We start from the raw sequence: 19,284 nt of genomic DNA on the forward strand, positions 1-19,284 counted from the left end.
ACCATTTTCATCAAGAGACCTTACTCAAAGTGCTACCAAACCCCCAAAACGAGCCAAAACGTTTAATTACATCTCAAGAGTTGATGAACGAAATAATTTGCCTCTCGGAGACCGATCGCAGCACTTTTCGCAAAATACCGAGCGGCGAGAAAGGAAGGATGTTCTAATGAGCAGCGCCATAACATCCTGTTTTACTCCTGAAGGTTAAGCATCCTAATCAACTCAGCCTAAAAACGCAGCCAATTAGCTAGCCCCATTACACTCCATCATATTAGTGCAATCACAGAGCACTAATAGAACAGTCTTGGTGTTCATGATAACCTGAAAAAGTGCCATGCCTGCAGTTATACCCTGAAGGTTTGATGCAAATTCCTTTAATAAATAAAGAAAACCAGAGGTAGGTTTAAGCTCTCGTGGGAAGGACTTGGAAGCAGGCGACAGGGTGAAAGCTTTTCCTTCTGCCAGGATCCTGCCTTCCAGAGCTGTCAGGTCATTCTGGTGGAAAAACGCAATAATCATCTATGGATTAGAGGTACTTATTTTGCCATCTATAACAGCTGTCTGGGAGTGCTGTGGAGAGCTTCCAGTAGTGTGACAGGTGTGAAATACAAGGAGCCAACATCAGCAGGACCTGGGAGGCCGCTTCTGAGGCAGGCAGACGGAAAGAAGAAATCCCCAAACCAATCAGATACACAAAGACATGCTCTATACGGCTATGGGTGGGTTCCCAAGTTAGAAATTCCTTATTGAATAAGCATATCTTTTGGCCTGTCCAAAACCAACCCCTAAAGTCCAATACGCTACGCTTCTGCAGGAGATGCGAGTGGATCGGACAAGTGTTAACAAAACGCCTGCAATTTCCAGATCAAATCACAGGGCTGGTGGAAGCAGTAACCTCACGGCTCATCACCCGTCTGATCCCTTCAGATGTCAACGTGTGCTTTCAGCGCACGGTTCAAGAAACTGCCCTTGGTCGGTCGGTTGTGCTTTATCTGCAAGTTTCTGATAGCAGAAGCTATATGTTGTTTCTGTCCTCCTGTGACTAGTCTGGGGAGCAGGAGAGCACATCTGGCTGCCCCAGGGCTTTCTGGCTCGGAGCTTGATTGAGGAAGAGCCATTTGTGTGGCATCTGGCCCCATACTGTAAGCATGCCTCTTTCAAGCTACAATGCACACCCACACAGAGAGAGAGAGAGAGTGTGTAAACTATTACTTCAATTAAGTTCAGTCAGCCTGTTACCCAAGTCCGTCTGTTCTCATACTCATCTCATTGTGTGCAGCACTTTGTAACCTAACCACTTTCCTTTCAACAGATGAATTCACTTTTCGTTTGATTACATTTATGCTCATCTGCCATTATCCAAAGTGGTGAGAAATCTACAAAACTTATCTTCTCAGCAGAACAGGATATAGCATAGTGTTCCTTCTTAGCTCTGGAAAAGTAGACAGTTTCCTCCTAATTCCCAGCATGGACAACCCCTCTCCTAATGAAAGACATCATGGAAAAAACAGAAAGGAAAAGGGCGGTCTAGACTTATGATCCAATTCTGACTGTTGTTAACACCAGGTCATCCTGGCTCTGGTAAGTGGCTGTAATAGTTCTCAACGCCCACCTCAACTCAGAGATCAATACTGGGCAGGAGGCTCTACACCGCTGGGCAGCCGTGCCCACTCCCACTGATGCTGGAGGAGAGAGGACCACAACAGACCTCCATCCAGACCTCCATCCAGACAAACACAGAGAGGAGGGGGAGTACAGAGAGAGAACAGGGAGGGGGGAGAGAAAGACAGAGAATGGGGGGGGGAGAGAGAGAGAGAGAGAGAGAGAGAGAGAGAGAGAGAGAGAGAGAGAGAGAGAGAGAGAGAGAGAGAGAGAGAGAGAGAGAGAGAGAGAGAGCGCTACTGGGGAGGCAGGACAATTGAAGGAGATGGATTGGGTGGGGAGTGAAAGAGATATACCTGACATACTGGAAGATAGGAAATTTTGGATTCACATTAGTTTGAGATTGGTTCAGTGTCTCGAATGGCCCTGCAGAGGCAACAGAGCCACATAGTAAATAGAAACTGTCTACACAGCTAGAACATAACATAAAGGAACGCAGGATAAACACATCAAAAGATAACTGTCGCTACAATCTGGATGAAAAGCACTGACATGTCACCCTCTGAGAAGTGGTTTTGCTGCGGGCCAAAGTGCCCCCCTGTGGTCTAACTGGCCTGGTAAGGACACCGTTGCTGAGCGTACAATCAGACAACTCCCTTTTTATTCATTTTGGGTTCCGCAAACTCCCATTTTATTGATTTATTCATCTATCCAGCTCCCGCCCCCCCCACCACAGTCCTCCGGCTGGCGTCTGTAAGGCACTGATTTGCCCTCATCTACAAGCCCCAATCCCGGGCACTCAGATCCTAATGAGCCGCAGACGGAACGTTGTGTCTGGAGGTTCCAACAGCCCAGCCCAGAGGCCTGACTGACACAAGCCCCAGCCCAGAGGCCTGACTGACACAAGCCCCAGCCCAGAGGCCTGACTGACAGAAGCCCCAGCCCAGAGGCCTGACTGACTGACAGAAGCCCCTCCCGGGGGATCGACCAGAAGACCAAGCAGCTTTGCATATCATTAGTACCAAGAGTCCACTAGCCGGGCTGCTTGTACATGGTAAATGGACTGCATTTATATAGCGCTTTTCTACCTTAGCGGCACTCAAAGCGCTTTACAATGTTTGCCTCTCATTCACCCAGAAACTTGGGGTTCAGAGTCTTGCTCAAGGATACTTCCGCACATGACCTAGGAGGAGTCGGGGATCGAACCGCCAACCTTGCGATTAACAGACAACCCTCTCTACCCCCTGAGCCACAGGCGCCCCTTGTCTCACAGCGACCGAGCAGCAGCCAGTGAATTACCCATTTTGGATATAAGGGTGAATGCTTTCTTGATAAAATTAGGCCCACACTTTATATAAACACGTTATTCTTGTGTGTCAAGACATAAGCAGGGAGTCAGATGGCTGAGCGGTGAGGGAGTCGGGCTAGTAATCTGAAGGTTGCCAGTTCGATTCCCAGCCGTGCCAAATGACGTTGTGTCCTTGGGCAAGGCACTTTACCCTACTTGCCTCAGGGGAATGTCCCTGTACTTACTGTAAGTCGCTCTGGATAAGAGCATCTGCTAAATGACTAAATGTAAATGTAAGCAAGCCCATTTCACTGGACCCATCTCACTGCAGAGTTTACTTACTTTGACACAATTGTCAATGCTCTAAATGCTCTCTATACTTAAGACTGTTCTGAGGGTTATAACTTTTAAAAGGGCATCTGACAGATCAGAGAATAAATAAACCCAACAAGCATAATAATTGATCAGATACTATCAGATCTATAAACAGACAGCGCTCTCGATTCATTCAACGATCCTTCAAATGGCAGGCGATGAAGCATAATCTGACAGGAACAGATCATTGATTCCTAATTTTGAGAGAATGACAGCATCTTTTGGGCGAGATGAGGGGAGGTGGCGACGTGAGCAGAAACGCTTATCCAGCTCCACTGCTGGGTTCAGATAAGGCCGTTTCAGGAGTTGCTGGACCATTATTGATCTCAATGTTGTTTATTTCCACCACCCTCTCCTGTTCCTCATCCTCTGCTCTGAGGCCAGGAGGTGGGTGTGTCCAGCTCTTGACAGGACAGAGCTTGGGGAGACATGAGCAAGACTGTCGTTACCTCAAATCAAGCACCCTCTCCTATAGCTGTCACTCCTGTCCTGTCCTCAGTCCCCCCTGATCACCAGTCCTGTCCTGTCCTGTCCTCTCTCTCTTTCACATTAAAATGGACACATTAAGATAGGATTATCAATAATTGCGACTCAGTTCCTGGGATTAATTAAGGCAGACAGTGTGGTGATTAAAAGCAGAACTAAGCCCATCAAAAGGAGCATATGCAGCTATGCTAAACACAATTCAGCTCAGAAAACCACCCTGGGCGTGATCTGTGCCAACTGGCTTGGTCTTTACTAAGGACACTTATCTCTCAAAGGTCAAATATTATTCATGCATTAGGCAACTGATCAACAGGACATATGTTTTACAGAGATATGTTGGATATTATATATTTAATATTATCAGTCTTTTGTTCATGGTAAATTCACTTTACTCTACACTTGTCCATTAGCTGCATCAGATGGCAGGAGAGCTGATCCAGGCACATTTTGCTCCCCAAAAACACAATGTACTTTCTCTAATGTTCACCTATTTTTAAGGTTCTCTCGTCTTCACACAAACAATGTTGAATGCTGCATAAATGAAATGGAACACACTGTCCCACTAGTTAATGGACTTTCAAAACTTGACCTTAGTTTTGGGGGGCTGTGGCTCAGGGGGTAGAGAGGGTTGTCTGTTAATCGCAAGGTTGGCGGTTCGATCCCCGACTCCTCCCAGGCCATGTGCCGAAGTATCCTTGAGCAAGACTCTGAACCCCAAGTTGCTCCCGATGGGCAGGCCGGCACCTTGCATGGTAGCTCGCTGCCGTCGGTATGTGTGAGTGAGAGTATGAATGGGTGAATGAGAGGCAAAACATTGTAAAGCGCTTTGAGTACCGCTAAGGTAGAAAAGCGCTATATAAATGCAGTCCATTTACCATTTTGCTACTCATCAGACAAAAGAAGGTAATATTAGGCTCATAATGGAACAATGTCCATTGGAGAGAAAATGGGAACGATTTCCTTTTATTCTGTGACATTAAAATCTCACCCAACCTCGTGACAGACCACTGCTCATTACCTGCTCTCTACCGCAGGCAAAAAATACAGCTAATCACGTATACATCCATCCCCGACAAACACATCATCCTTTCTGCTGTTTAGTGAGGCGTTTAGCTCGGCACAAACGTTGCCTAAAACTGAATAGAAACAGAAAGACAACGGATAAATAGCTTAACTTTGTTAGAGAAAGAAAAAACTAGTAAGTTATTACTGTCAGCTTTAACACGATGCCCGAAAAGCATCTAAACAAAACAGTGCGAACCCTTGGTAAGTCATTACTGTCAGCTTAACAGAAGCACAGGGGGCACTGCACACTGAAGGGGCTACTGTTGCTAACCCTGTCAGAAAGCAAGAGAGTAGGCGCGTTGAGACGGGAAGAGAACAGAAGGAGGATGATGGCGAGGGAGGACAGCAGGAAGCTGCTGACGTCACCAGGTGTCGGTTGGTGTGGAAGCCGAATGCAGCGGGGGTCTGCATTTAATATTGGCCAGGCGCGTTGTTAATGAGGAGCCCCTATTGGGTCACCAGGGGGTCTGAGAAGCTGCCAGTCCATACACCCACACTAAGCAAGTACTGTCTGCAGATGCTTTTAATACCCCAGAGAATGATTCGCTCAGTGGAGGTGCAAGCTTCAACAAAGAAAATATAATACTTCAATAATAAAACAGGCAGTCTCTGAAGACGAGGTCTTTAAAAGAAGGAAATCCACCATCACACCAGCATGCTGAGCTGTAACCTGCAGCTTAAATCTGATTGGTTGAAAATAACTTGGTGGACAACCTTGCATACCTATTTTTTCTTTAGATGAAACATAAGCGAGAAATAGAAAGGTTTTCTTGTTTTAACGTTTTCCTGACAACAAAGCTAAGTTCCATGTGGTGCTTCTGAGTGCTCAAGGCCCCAGACTGCAGACTTTGTGTGATCAAACAAAAAACGCTTGAACTTGAGGGGGATCAATCAACACCCAAAAGGTTTTTTAATTAATTTGTCTGTGTGTGTTCGTCACGGTAGGAGGTCCTAGCATCAAAAAAACTCTGAGAAGAATTTGATAGTAGGAGACGCCAAGGAAGGTGCAATGAGCTATAGTAATAGGCAGTCCACACAGGGCTCTATATCGAAAGAAAAGAGTTATCAAAGAAAGTCCACTGACAGTGAACCACCACTATCTTTCAACCCTTATCCCTGATTCAATTATATCTCTTTCCAGCCATGGGAATAACAGCACTGTGAATCTCCCAGATAATATGTCTTATCAGCCAACAGGCGTAATCTGGCCAGCAGAGATAGATTGACAACGGAAACCTGAGTCTACTGAAGAAAACCTGCCTCTCACTACAGCCACTGCTCCCGGCCTCTCAATCCTGCCTCTCACTACAGCCACTGCTCCCGGCCTCTCAATCCTGCCTCTCACTACAGCCACTGCTCCCGGCCTCTCAATCCTGCCTCTCACTACAGCCACTGCTCCCGGCCTCTCAATCCTGCCTCTCACTACAGCCACTGCTCCCGGCCTCTCAATCCTGCCTCTCACTACAGCCACTGCTCCCGGCCTCTCAATCCTGCCTCTCACTACAGCCACTGCTCCCGGCCTCTCAATCCTGCCTCTCACTACAGCCACTGCTCCCGGCCTCTCAATCCTCTCTCTCACTACAGCCACTGCTCCCGGCCTCTCAATCCTGCCTCTCACTACAGCCACTGCTCCCGGCCTCTCAATCCTGCCTCTCACTACAGCCACTGCTCCCGGCTTCTCAATCATACATGAAAGGACCGGAAACTGGCCCTCCAGACTCAACCCACTGTCAACCACAGCTCAATCACAACCAGCATTTGTCATGGGGTCAACTCAAGGTGTCTTGTGCCCGTTATACCAATAATTGCTAAATAGCACCAGCAAGATATCCCGTCAGTTATCAAAATTTATCAAGTAACCTATATAGCTAGCAATGTGGTAAGCACTTGACTTCAGAGTCCAAAATTATCACTCGCTAGTCGGCAAATGATTTGTCACTTGTTGCTAGACGATTTATTTTCGACAGGAAAATTGAAATGTCGGTAAATGTATCGACAAAGCATGGTTTAGCATCCCCCCCAATATTAAAATCTGGTCAAAATGTCCCCCCCAATGTATTGATATAAAAATATAAATCAAATATAAAATGTGCTACGCTATGACAGGCAACCACACACGCTGTCCGAAATTATCATAAACAATTTAATCATATTCATAACTAAACGTAAACAGTTTTCAGGGGGGGACCCTCAGACTCCCCAGAAGATTTTGTCCCCCCCCAATGTTGACTCCATGGCTAAGGCCTTCATACAATAGCCTACTGGGTCAGATGAGGCATTAGTATTTACATTTAGTCATTTAGCAGACGCTCTTATCCAGAGCGACTTACAGTAAGTACAGGGACATTCCCCCCGAAGCAAGTAGGGTGAAGTGCCTTGCCCAAGGACACAACGTCATTTGGCACGGCTGGGAATCGAACTGGCAACCTTCAGATTACTAGCCAGACTCCCTCACCGCTCAGCCACCTGACTCCTCAGTCTTACGCGAGGGAACACAGTATGAAGCGGTTGGTAGAGTACAGACGTTGTTCATCGTTTGATGTTATCTTCTGGCGGCAGCTTCCTCAAAGCGGGAATGAGAGCTCACTCCCAGAATAGCAGTTATCCTTCATATGAACTGGAGCTCAACTGAACAGAAAAACATCTCAAACCCTGACAACTCACGCCAGGAACAGTCAAGATTTTGAAGGCCTTTACAAACCCAGCAAGTCTCTCGTCATATAAACAGTATCAAAAGTTTTACTGAACGAATAAGTGGGTCAAGTCAATTCGAATTAGTCCGATTACAGTTAGACAAATGAGTTCCAACTTGTGTAGGTGCTGCAGTCACTCTCCTAGCTATCCTTTAACAGGAAATGTAACCACTAACATGTAACTGCCCTCATGAAATATTCAGCCTTCTTCCATATAAAAAGGAGAGAGCTTTTTTATGGCAGACCACCAGAATACTAAAACTCCTTCCCCACAACCTAACCCTCCAGGGTAAAGAGCGCACTACAGCCTTAGACAGAAAAGTGATTGGGAAGAATGTCTGCACTGCTGGAAATGTTCTTTCACTTGAAGAAGGCATGGGAGACAGCCCCTGGCTACCCCTCCAGCACCCACGCTCCATCCAGCCTGTGATTGCTACCATTAATCTCCTCACAATAGTGCCGATGTCATTCAGCTGACTGAGCTAATCGAAGACGATTAAAACCGTCCGTGGGACTTTGGAGTCACTTTTCTCCACATCTTGACAAACAGACACTCTGACGATAAACAGCTAGGGAACGACGACAGGAACTAATACAGTCAGGGAGTCAGATGGCTGAGCGGTTAGGGAATCGGTCTATTAATCAGAAGGTTTCCGGTTCAATTCCCGGCCACGCAAAATGATGTGTCCTTGGGCAAGGCACTTCACCCTACTTGCCTCGGGGGAATGTCCCTGTACTTACTGTAAGTTGCTCTGGATAAGAGCGTCTGCTAAATGTAAATGTAATACAGACCTGCCATCAATGGCCATTGTTTGGTAGCTTTAACACACTATTAATATGCATCCGACTGAATTAAATGGAGTAATGTGTGTATTTAGAGGAAAGTTTGTTTAGCCTCTGAAATTCTAAAATGACAATGGCAAATGATGCTACCCACTTTTCCAGTGTATGGGGAGAAAATACTATTTAGGTGACAAAGCCAAGAATGATGGAGGATAAAGTGGAGAAGGTTAACTCACCGCGTGCCGTCTGCCTTCCAGCTGACCTTGTACGGCTTCTGCTCCAGGAAGCGAAGATTCCGCCTGTCCATAGAAACTGGCTGGGCCCCTGGGAACCCAGACCTACAACACCAACACACAACATTACAACTGTTTCCATCGACTATCACCTTCTAAAGCATCAGGGACAGGTAATCGGTCAAGTTTAATCAACTACAGGGAGTCAGATGGCTGAGCGGTTAGAGATTCGGGCTACTAAATCAGAAGGTTGCCGGTTCGATTCATGTCCCTGTACTTACTGTAAGTCGCTCTGGATAAGAGCACCTGCTAAATAACTAAATGTAAAAGTAATATAAACTACATTCCCCGTGACATTTGGAAGTTGTGAAAATGACGCGAACATCTGCAGAATGATCCGGCGGAACATTTTATTTCACTGGAGAAATTACTATTTCATATCCACTCCTATTCTGGACTGGCTTATAAATTCTGAGGGAGCACTTCATGAATGAGTCACATATACACACACGAGATGCGAGTACAGGAACGGCTCCTTACCTTTCCCACTCGCTGAACTCCTGACACTTGTGTTGAATCGCTCCCAGTTTGGGCTGTGAGGTGACCTGTTTGACACCATTCACTGTAACCCCTTCCAGGAACACAGCACCCTGGTATAGAAACACACACACACACAACTTGTTGGAACTTGGCTAACTGTAAAGAAGAAACATTCACAGACTCCTACTCAAACATATTCCTTCAAACACTTTAACAGCGTAGATATTACTTTGGGGAAATAACACTGCAAGCCTTAGAGAAGATGCTATCCTTACGAAAGCATTACTGGACTGAATGACTACGTTTCAGTTAAGAGGGCTTATATATTATCATAATTAAAATCATTTGCTCCTCTGGGGATTTAAGCCCATTTGCTTCGTTTTGTTCAGTACGGCAGCTCTATATCCTCCAGGACTAAACATTAGATGCTTATTTGGACAGGCTGTCTGACATCAGAGCAGACCCCATATGGCACACTGCAAGGGCTTAATGTCGTACGGAGCGGAACCGATGGAGCAGCCTCCTTCCTGCTTCCTGCTTCCTGCTTCCCGGTCCGTGTCCCAGAGCTTCCCCCTCTCACCATTTTCAACCTCTCTTTCTTCCGTTTCCCCGGCGCCGAACCGGAGGAGCTGGGGCCCGACTCCTGGCCAATCACGTTCCCGTCGTCGTCCACATCGCCGTCGTCGTCGTCGAAGCACCACTCGGGCAGCGGCGGGGCGGCGGGCGCGTCCTCCACGTCTCCATAGCGACGGAAGAGTTCCTTGAGGTAGTCCCCCTTGTAGATCCCGGGGGCTCTGGCCTGGGAGTACGCAGCCACCGCCGCCTCCACGCTGACCAATGGGGAGGAGACGCAGAAACGAAATACGGCTTGGAACAGATATATTCCAACAAAGAAGGTCACCAATTGAGATGTACTCAAAATGTTAATTTCCCCCCTTATTTCCTTTTCAATATTTTTATGTCTTAATTTATATTCTTGTTATTATTATTACTATTACTACATTTTAGTAAATATCCTTACTGAGGTACTTTATTACTGATTTAAAAAAAATAATACAAATATCGAAATTGACATTCCTAACAACACCAGGAACTCTGACCTCAGCACCCTACATACCCTCTGCATGACCTGACTGCATCTCAACACATCCCTCTGCATGACCTGACTGCATCTCAACACATCCCTCTGCATGACCTGACTGCATCTCAACACATCCCTCTGCATGACCTGACTGCATCTCAACACATCCCTCTGCATGACCTGACTGCATCTCAACACATCCCTCTGCATGACCTGACTGCATCTCAACACATCCCTCTGCATGACCTGACTGCATCTCAACACATCCCTCTGCATGACCTGACTGCATCTCAACACATCCCTCTGCATGACCTGACTGCATCTCAACACATCCCTCTGCATGACCTGACTGCATCTCAACACATCCCTCTGCATGACCTGACTGCATCTCAACACATCCCTCTGCATGACCTGACTGCATCTCAACACATCCCTCTGCATGACCTGACTGCATCTCAACACATCCCTCTGCATGACCTGACTGCATCTCAACACATCCCTCTGCATGACCTGACTGCATCTCAACACATCCCTCTGCATGACCTGACTGCATCTCAACACATCCCTCTGCATGACCTGACTGCATCTCAACACATCCCTCTGCATGACCTGACTGCATCTCAACACATCCCTCTGCATGACCTGACTGCATCTCAACAGATTACTGCTGCTAAGGGAGGGGGACAACAACTGTTTCCATGTTTACAATGTCGATAGTCAAGGACAAGCAATTGGATTTGATATTCTGATGGGGAGTTCACAAAGAGAGGACAGAGGGGTCTTCATCATTTAGCCACAGAGAGATCAGAGAGCTTCTACTTCTAACCAACCCAGTTCTAAGCATATAGGCTCATTTAGCCCTGCTCTCCTCATTATTCAGCCCTTCAGTCTTCACCAACAAATGAGACTTTAATGGTACTGACAACATCTGTGCGGTGTACAGAACCAGGCCTGGGGCCCGAGTCAGCTGTCCCCGCTACACACACCCAGCTTCTCAGGAGACAAGAGGGGGGTCAATCTTCTACCAACGAGTGATGATGAAAACTGCTTAGGGATTTACGCTGTGATCAATGTTAGGAATCCCTTTAGGACTTTCTGACAGTGGGTGAAACACGCACAGCCCACCTCAAGCAGAAGCCAGCCCCAGAGCTGAGGAGGACCTGTTGACCGGGCCTTACCTCCAGTCCATCTTCTCCACCAGGTAGGCACAGACCAGAAAGCCTGTCCGATTGAAGCCGTGAGTGCAATGGACACCTGGGGGAGAACAAAGAGAGCACAGCTGTCTCACTGTGTGTGTGTCTGTGTGTGTCTGTGTGTGTCTGTGTGTGTCTGTGTGTGTCTGTGTGTGTCTGTGTGTGTCTGTGTGTGTCTGTCTGTGATCAATTAAATAAAAAGAGGCAGCAGAACTCCAATAACCCGGTCAGCTCTATAGCATCTCATTAAGTGTTCTCTCCTGCAGGATCAATACTGTGGAGTCAAGAGGGGTGGAGCTGTGTCCTGTGCAAATAGGTTTGCAGACAGGCACTCAATTGTCTCCGAGGCAGTGCTGTTCTTAGTGAGAGCCCGGGCAGTGCTGTTCTTAGTGAGAGCCCGGGCAGTGCTGTTCTTAGTGAGAGCCCGGGCAGTGCTGTTCTTAGTGAGAGCCCGGGCAGTGCTGTTCTTAGTGAGAGCCCGGGCAGTGCTGTTCTTAGTGAGAGCTCAGGCAGTGCTGTTCTTAGTGAGAGCTCAGGCAGTGCTGTTCTTAGTGAAGAAGCTTAGTGCTTCACGGTTAAAACCAGTTCATCTACTGTCTGTTGGAGCATGTCTGGGGGAACACACGACAAAACCAGTCTAACACTGGAGGTGCGGTAGAAGAGGTTTGGTTCTGACCTTTGGTGACAAGGTTTATTACCAAACTTTGGTGAGAATTATCAAGAAAGCAAAGGTTGGTGGATCAACACATCAGCTCAACCATCAAGTAATCTGAACAATCGTTGATTTAGCCCTTCTCTAAAAAATAAATAAACAGAATAAATTCACTGGGAGTCTGGCAATACAAATCACACAGCCACCCGTAGATCTATACTACAAGGAGGATTACAAAACCTCTATATACAGTACCAGTCAAAAGTTTGGACACAATGGGAAAATGTGTCCAAACTTTTGACTGGTACTGTAGCTTATCGCAACAACCATGAGAGCGAGTCCTCCCAGTCTCCCTGACCTTCAAACCAGGTGAGCGGCAGGTGGAAGGAATGTCCCCACGACACACCTGAGAGAGGGCTGGCAGCACGGCTCACAGCCACCCTGTACTCATCAGCCAGGTGGCTGAGCGGTTAGGGAATCGGGCTAGTAATCTGAAGGTTGTCAGTTCGATTCCCGGCCGTGCAAAATGACGTTGTGTCCTTGGGCAAGGCACGTCACCCTACTTGCCTCGGGGAGAATGTCCCTGTACTTACTGTAAGTCGCTCTGGATAAGAGCGTCTGCTAAATGACAATGTAAATGTCATCAGCCACAGGCAGGACAAGACGCTACCCGTCACCAAAACTAATGGAATATGATGTCTACACTAACAGAGATGGAGGTGATGATAACAGGTGTTGACAATCACCACCCCGATTTCTCATTTCAACGTCTGGACCAATTCAAGACCAGCTAACAGTTATCAGCAGGAGGTGGCAGGGTTGTGGGACATCTTTAAAATGTATTTAGTCTTACATCTAGAAAGATCCCAACAACTACCCCGCACTAGGAGGTTGGCACCATTAGGTAGGTGGCTTTGTTGTGGCGACAGGCTGAAAACAGGGTACAGTAGAGCCCCCTGGTGGTCTACACATGAACTACATGAGTCTCTGGTCTACAGGTTGGTTCTTGTAGGCGAGGTGTTTCCACTGTCATTAGACACAGGTGTGGTGCACCACAATTCATTAAATATGTATTGATAATTGAATTAGTAATGTTACTATGACAGTCACAAAATATGGTAAGTACCAACAAAACTATCTATGGATGGAGCACCTCCACAAAATACATTATTATACAACTTTAGCTAAGAAATTGTGCCCAATATCTCATGCAACAAGATCAACCAAATGGAACAGGAAAACAAAAGATATTTTCATCACCATCATTTAGATGAGTGAAAGTGAAGGGCTGTCAAGAAAAGCCCCTTATTGATGCATACAAGATTAGGCAACCATGCAAGTACATCTGTACCCGTGTATCCAAGTCTAATTCAGCTTGTCATTTCTCATCATTGAGGGCTATTTACCAGGGGTTAAAGATAGGACTTTCTGTCAAGTACAAACATGGAAGAAGTTATTTTCTAGCTTCCCCTAGTGTCGCATGCCAACATCAAATTGATACAGTCATGAAATATCCTGCACTGGCTGTGTGAGTTGAACCCATATCTAACTTTATCGACAAATAGCAGACCAACAAAAAATGAAATACTCTGGATATGTGCCTTACCTATTAATTCTGTAGGATTCTTCTCGATGAAATGCCCACAAAGTCTAATAAACATCTCGGTGGTTTCTGTTGAGGGACACTCTCCATGGCTAAGGACCAAGAACAACAGGATGGAGGATAAATATCTCAGCCACTCACTACTAATTCAACCATGCATTTGTGGTATCGAACTAATGGTGTTAAAAACAAAAGTGTCTTACCCTTTACACTGAAGTTTCACATATTTAATGCCCTCTTTTTCGATTTCGTTCCGGTCATAAAAACGTGTAGTGTTTGTTAAGTCGACTAACAACCCCATTTTTACCTGAAAGACAGCGACAGTGAGTAGGCCTGTTCTTTGAGGACAAAAACAGATATGTTAGGGCTTTTGGATCGGGACTGGATTTTGTGGTATGCACAGCACAGATAGAGAACGATTAAAGCCTTTCAAAACATTGCCATCACACTAAGATTTTTAAACTTCAAAATACTTTCATAATGATTTTTACTACAACAGGAAAAAAGGAGAAAGAGCAACAAAAAGCATTTCTTACCTTGAGACTTTTTAAATAGTTGGATAACATGCTTGGATTAAATCTGTTCTCCTCTGGGACTTTGTCATCGTATTTTGGGCCCAGCATTGTTTTCATTGGCAAGAACTTAGCTGAAGGGTATTAGAGAAATTGGGTCAGGGGGGATCACATTATAACAAGGTATTAAACTGGCTGATTAAATTACATAATTTAAATTATTGTCTTATTTGCCAGCTACTGGTGTACAGTTGATGGAAAGTGCTGGAACACTGCTCTTTCTTGGTCAAAGCTACTGATTTTGTTTTGACACGTGACTCAACCCTGTGTTTAGTCCCCATCATTCACTCGGTGACAATCAGAAACTAGATCTCACAAGTGTTTCATAGGGTTTTTCGCCACTATATTATGTAGCCCGCTATCTAGTTCACAGGGCAAAACAATAACAAGTAAACATTGCCGGTGGCTAGCTGACAATTAAGTATTTTTGTTTTGGTAGCCCGAGACACCCGGCAAAATGCATACGTTTGCAGCTGGTTTTTATCATTTTAAGTAGCTGGCTGTCCCGTTTTCACCTAATCAACTGAATAAAGTCAAGGCAACTGGATAGCCACAAAAAAAAGTATGATGTCATCATAAACATTATTACTAACGTTAAGTTGTACAAGTTCAATGGTTATATTTCAAGCACCAAAGAAAGGTTATATTATGTTGGCAACTACTCTGGGACTGATCTGATTTCAGTTAACCAGATTTACTCCACCGTCACCGTCCTTACGTTGAGCGCGGTCAATTGTATACGAACGCACGTACAACATGCAATGCGACACAAGCTAGGCTACCTAGCACCCTGTGCGAGCAGCTAGCTACATAGCTAGCTCACTGCTAATAATACTGCCTTACCTGCAACCGGTTGTCCTCTTCTAGGACAATTCCGCCATCGAGGTGGAGGTCCAGTGTGTGACATTATGTCCAGCAAATGAGGCTACTGTAAATTATCACAAGCCGAGGTTAGATCGGCTAGCTGAGCATCGGTGTGTACTGCTTTCTTCTCCAGCCCCTGATATCACCCTTCACCGCGGGCTGACAGGCCTTCACAATTAGGAGTAAATAAAGAGATTAAGGGCCTATCTACACCTAAACCGCCTCACCTACAAAGTGAGATAATGGTCCGAATAATAAAAGATTACTTACAATAGGTAAATGTCCCAGAAGAATAATGTTTTGTCTGTCTCAAGCATCTGGTGCACTTCTCATGATTGTGAACTACAACTAAATTCTCCACATTGCTTCCAAAACAGACCAGTGTGCATTGCGCCAAGTCAATTGTTGCAGTTACGTTAAATGGCCATTAGATGGTAGTACAATTCCAAAATGTCTATATTTTTCATCCTTTCGTTTATTATTTTCCTGTGAGATAATTATAGAAAATGTTAATAATGTATTCAAATCAAACCTTCTCTGGTTAGTTTGTAATGTTGATTGAAGTAATTAACACAAGATAAATACAACATCATGAAACCTTACGAATCATATTACATAATTATTAGACAAATTACTAAATATTGAATAGACGGGAAGCAATAAAGAGTAGTGTGCTTATTTGTATACGTGTGTGTGTGTGTGTGTGTGTGTGGGGGGGGGGGTGACCAGTTATTGAGTGACCAATCATATGTTAAGCAGTCTGTACATGTGATGAGATTTTCTCCTAGCAACACAAGAGATTCAGCTGTTGCCTAGCAGATTTGATGCAGCAGATCCAACCAGCAGGCGGCTGACAGTTGAGCAAATTAAGAGTTCAGCAACAGTTTCACCATATCATGTCTCTCTCTCTGTTAATATAGCAGGGACAATAAACACATAAAATATAAAATGTATAGCATATTCAATATCCGGTGAAAATTGGAGGGTGTAAATATGTAACGATCGAAGAACTGAAGTATTTTTTTCTTCACTAATTCCAACATCAATAGTTGTGATTTGATAGCAGACATGCATGAGATGCACGACAACGTTTAGAATATCTAATATAGCCTACCGTTTTTGAAAAAAGGGATTAGATTACATGCGACCAATGACATAATGTTCATGACGTAATTTGAAACGTGAGAACCTGGGAGGAAATGGTATTTTCTTGTACTTGTATTTGGTTAATTTAACTATCAGGACAAATTGATACACGCATTAAATTCTTTATCGTTGATAAGAATTGTTGATTAGCGTTGATATTGCTATTCTTTGTAAAGAAGCGAGTGGGCGTGTTTCTTCTTCTTTTACAACCAGGAAGTTCCTATGCTGCGCCATTTCCATCGTTTCACGGACAGCAAGCGAGCTGCGCCATCTCGGGACTTCGAGGACCGTGCAGTAAACGGTCGTACATACTCCGCTATCGGCATATTTAATTAACCGACAACATCAGATCTCAGATCTATCTATGTTCGGTACACACTTCGACTCAAAGTTTGCCAACAACATTGGATGGTATGTCGCTATCTTGTTAACGGGAGTTTCGTGGTGTGTAATTGTTAGCTAGCTAAGTGCTAACTATTAGCTAGTTAGCTTGAAGTTATCTTAAATTTTTACAAGTCGATGTATCCTCCATCGCCGCCTCCACGGGATTTGGAAATCATGCTGGGCGAGTCACTAGGTCATTACATTGAGTTGAACCTCGATAACGTCGAAAATAACAAGCCACAAGCCTTGACCTCTCACAATGCTGGTGCTAACCTAAGCAAAACAAGGCAAACCTTGTTAAAGAAAGGGGGGAAGAAAGTGCGTTCGGCGTCGTCGGGGTTGCAGCGTCCCCACCACCACTGCCAGCAGCCTAACCAGAAACACCAAGTCTTGCTGAGGAACAACCCCACGCGCCTCGCAGACATCAACAACAACAATGTCGCAGTTTCGTCAAAGTCCCAAGCGCAGTCCAACATTGAGCTCGCTAATGGTCGCACTCAGTCAACAGTGTTGACTCTTCATCACAAACAGGGAACAAAGGAGGTATGTGGCTAAATGTGTTCGTAAATGCTATGACCATGGTACTTTTTAACCGTTAATGTCACGTTTGATTTAGCATTTCAAATTTGTCGAATGTTTAATAGTGTACTACAGGGCGAGTATACTGTGTTAGAATAACGGCTGGGATGAAACGAAACTAGGTTCAGGGTGAAATATGTCAGGCATTATTGGCAACTTGAAATGTAGAAAGTGACGTAGGTTGTTCCACACCTCAAGGATGTGATCACGTAATATACTGGGCCTAATATTCGACCTACCGATACTGGATTTGTGCAATCCCGTTTTGTTTTCTCATATCGAAATTCGTAACTGGCGGACGTGCGTTTTAGACGCTTGTTTATGAGGCAGTGACCTAGCTATATGAGGACCTGGCAAAAAAAAACATTTTTTACAATTCGAGTAAGACATTTATTACTTTAGTTTCTCTTAAATAAAAGTTTGTTCATATTATTTAGCATTTATTAATCAGGACGTTATCTGACGTTTTCTCTGCTTCCCAGCTGTTGAAGTCAAAAGGCGGAAAAGTTGAGCGATGTACCCTTCAGTCCGGAGGCCAGTCCGTTCACAGCTTAAGTAAACATGATCAGCCTGTTCAAAATCTGAACGCTCGGAGTCACCGGGCCAAATACAGCCATGCGCCTGGCGGTACTCAGTCCACTAAGAAGCCAGACAACGTCAACCAGAAGAAACCCATTTCCCCCTTCCAGCACCACCTCAGCGATGTAAAGCCCTTCAACTCACCCGACAACGCCACGGTTGTCAGCGCCATCTCAGCGGTGCCAGCGTCCGAGGAGGAGCTTAGAGACGGTGAGAAGATTTATGCTGGAGCTAAATTCAGCGAGCCCCCCTCTCCAAGTGTGCTGCCGAAACCACCCAGTCACTGGGTCGGGAAGAACAGGGCCCATCATCCAGACCCCAGCCGAGAGCAAATGACTGTTCATTTGAAGTCTCTGCTGAAAGTTCAGGATTAGCAGTGATCACATTGTTTAGTTTCTAGAAAACAGCCCCTCTCCTCAGCGCTAAAATTCGGCTTTGAGGTAATCCAGCACTGGAAGTGTGACTTCCTTCAACAGAATGTATTGAGTTTTGTTCTGTAATACAATTTCAGCAAAAGTGGCCTTGTGTTAATTGGGTTTTTAAATGAACATGTGTAAATGTACATATTGTAAACATGTAATATAATTGTATATGTTTCATGTTATTTTAACTGAAAGTATAGTTTTGTTACTGAAGCCTGCAATCAGATGTTCCCCTTGAACTGGTGCATTTTTGTACAGTTCTGTGAATGGGCTGCCATACCCGTTGGGGCACATTCAGTGTAAGAGATTTTCTTACCTATTTGCACAAAACTGAAAACCAACATGCGTCCTGTTAGTAGCAAGCGAAGAGTTGAGAATGTTAGGGGTTCTGTGAATCTCAGCCCATCGTGGCTGCTATTGCCTGAATGCACTGCAGAGACGACCCACAATCTTCAGGGAAATCTCTGGAATGTCCAAGAAGGGAGTGACAATGTGAAAGTATCAAAAATCAAGGATTTACTCTCTAACAAGGACGTTTGCCGTGGGAAACAGACATTCAGCATTGACACTGAGTGTGTTTTCTTTTCAATTTCTAGCACTGACATTATTTCTATTTTTAGATATTTTCAAAAGACTTTGTAACTTTGTTTCACATACCTCTTTTCCTGTTGGTTTCAGTGTTGCGTTTCATTTGAAGCACTGAAAATGTTTACCAAAAGTATGTTTGAAGATGATTCAAGTTCTGTGAATGATCTTTATATTATTATGTAACACACTTTACCCCAGATGTTTTGGAGCAAGGCAGCTTCTAGATCTTGTTTTTTTCTGACTCAGTGATGTCACACAAATTGAGAAATTGTATTACTGTACCAAAAACTCATGATACATTTTGTTGAAAGCAAAAAAAAAAAATTGACCAGTGACCAAATTGTGATATGTTAAAAGAAATGCACTCCCACGTTGCAATTTGAAAGATATTTTTTTATGATGCATTTCATATCCAAATTAAAATTTACATTAAACTATTGGCAACCCCCAATAAATGGTTTGTGTGCTTATTAGTCCAACATGTTTACTTGATGGCTCCGTTTCTGTAGGTTCAGTGTTACCATTCAGAAGACTAAGCGGACATTTACCCAAGACA

General features: G+C 44.8%; 2 protein-coding genes across 3 annotated transcripts in view; one reads left to right on the forward strand and one right to left on the reverse strand.

Annotated features, from left to right (window-relative positions):
- The window catches only part of rngtt (RNA guanylyltransferase and 5'-phosphatase), a 57,637-nt gene extending 42,167 nt beyond the window's left edge, over nt 1-15,470 (reverse strand). The window contains exons 1-9 of one of the 2 annotated variants that reach the window (XM_062467690.1): nt 15,301-15,470; nt 15,010-15,094; nt 14,131-14,240; nt 13,798-13,901; nt 13,598-13,686; nt 11,325-11,400; nt 9,646-9,895; nt 9,066-9,175; nt 8,529-8,630 (exon numbers count right to left, since the gene is read on the reverse strand). In XM_062467690.1, the coding sequence (XP_062323674.1) occupies nt 8,529-8,630; nt 9,066-9,175; nt 9,646-9,895; nt 11,325-11,400; nt 13,598-13,686; nt 13,798-13,901; nt 14,131-14,240; nt 15,010-15,073 (905 nt within the window). In that variant the 5' untranslated portion in view covers nt 15,074-15,094; nt 15,301-15,470. Of the gene's footprint in view, nt 1-8,528; nt 8,631-9,065; nt 9,176-9,645; nt 9,896-11,324; nt 11,401-13,597; nt 13,687-13,797; nt 13,902-14,130; nt 14,241-15,009; nt 15,199-15,300 lie in introns of both variants that reach the window. The other variant, XM_062467689.1, reaches the window with a different exon arrangement.
- An 872-nt stretch (nt 15,471-16,342) lies between these two features.
- pnrc1 (proline-rich nuclear receptor coactivator 1) lies at nt 16,343-19,113 on the forward strand. Its single transcript, XM_062466926.1, has 2 exons — nt 16,343-17,103; nt 17,622-19,113. The coding sequence occupies exons 1-2, from the start codon at nt 16,696-16,698 to the stop codon at nt 18,090-18,092; spliced, it is 879 nt and encodes a 292-aa protein (XP_062322910.1). The 5' UTR covers nt 16,343-16,695; the 3' UTR covers nt 18,093-19,113.
- Nucleotides 19,114-19,284: the final 171 nt, after the last annotated feature.

Source organism: Osmerus eperlanus, chromosome 8 (genome assembly GCF_963692335.1).
Source record: "Osmerus eperlanus chromosome 8, fOsmEpe2.1, whole genome shotgun sequence".
NCBI lineage: Eukaryota > Metazoa > Chordata > Actinopteri > Osmeriformes > Osmeridae > Osmerus > Osmerus eperlanus.

What these genes read in the sequence shown, in the direction of transcription:
- pnrc1 (XM_062466926.1), top strand. Translation starts at nt 16,696, where the DNA reads ATGTATCCTCCATCGCCGCCTCCACGGGATTTGGAAATCATGCTGGGC. An exon ending in ACAAACAGGGAACAAAGGAG is followed by an intron (nt 17,104 to 17,621) that starts GTATGTGGCTAA and finishes TCTGCTTCCCAG; the next exon opens with CTGTTGAAGTCAAAAGGCGG.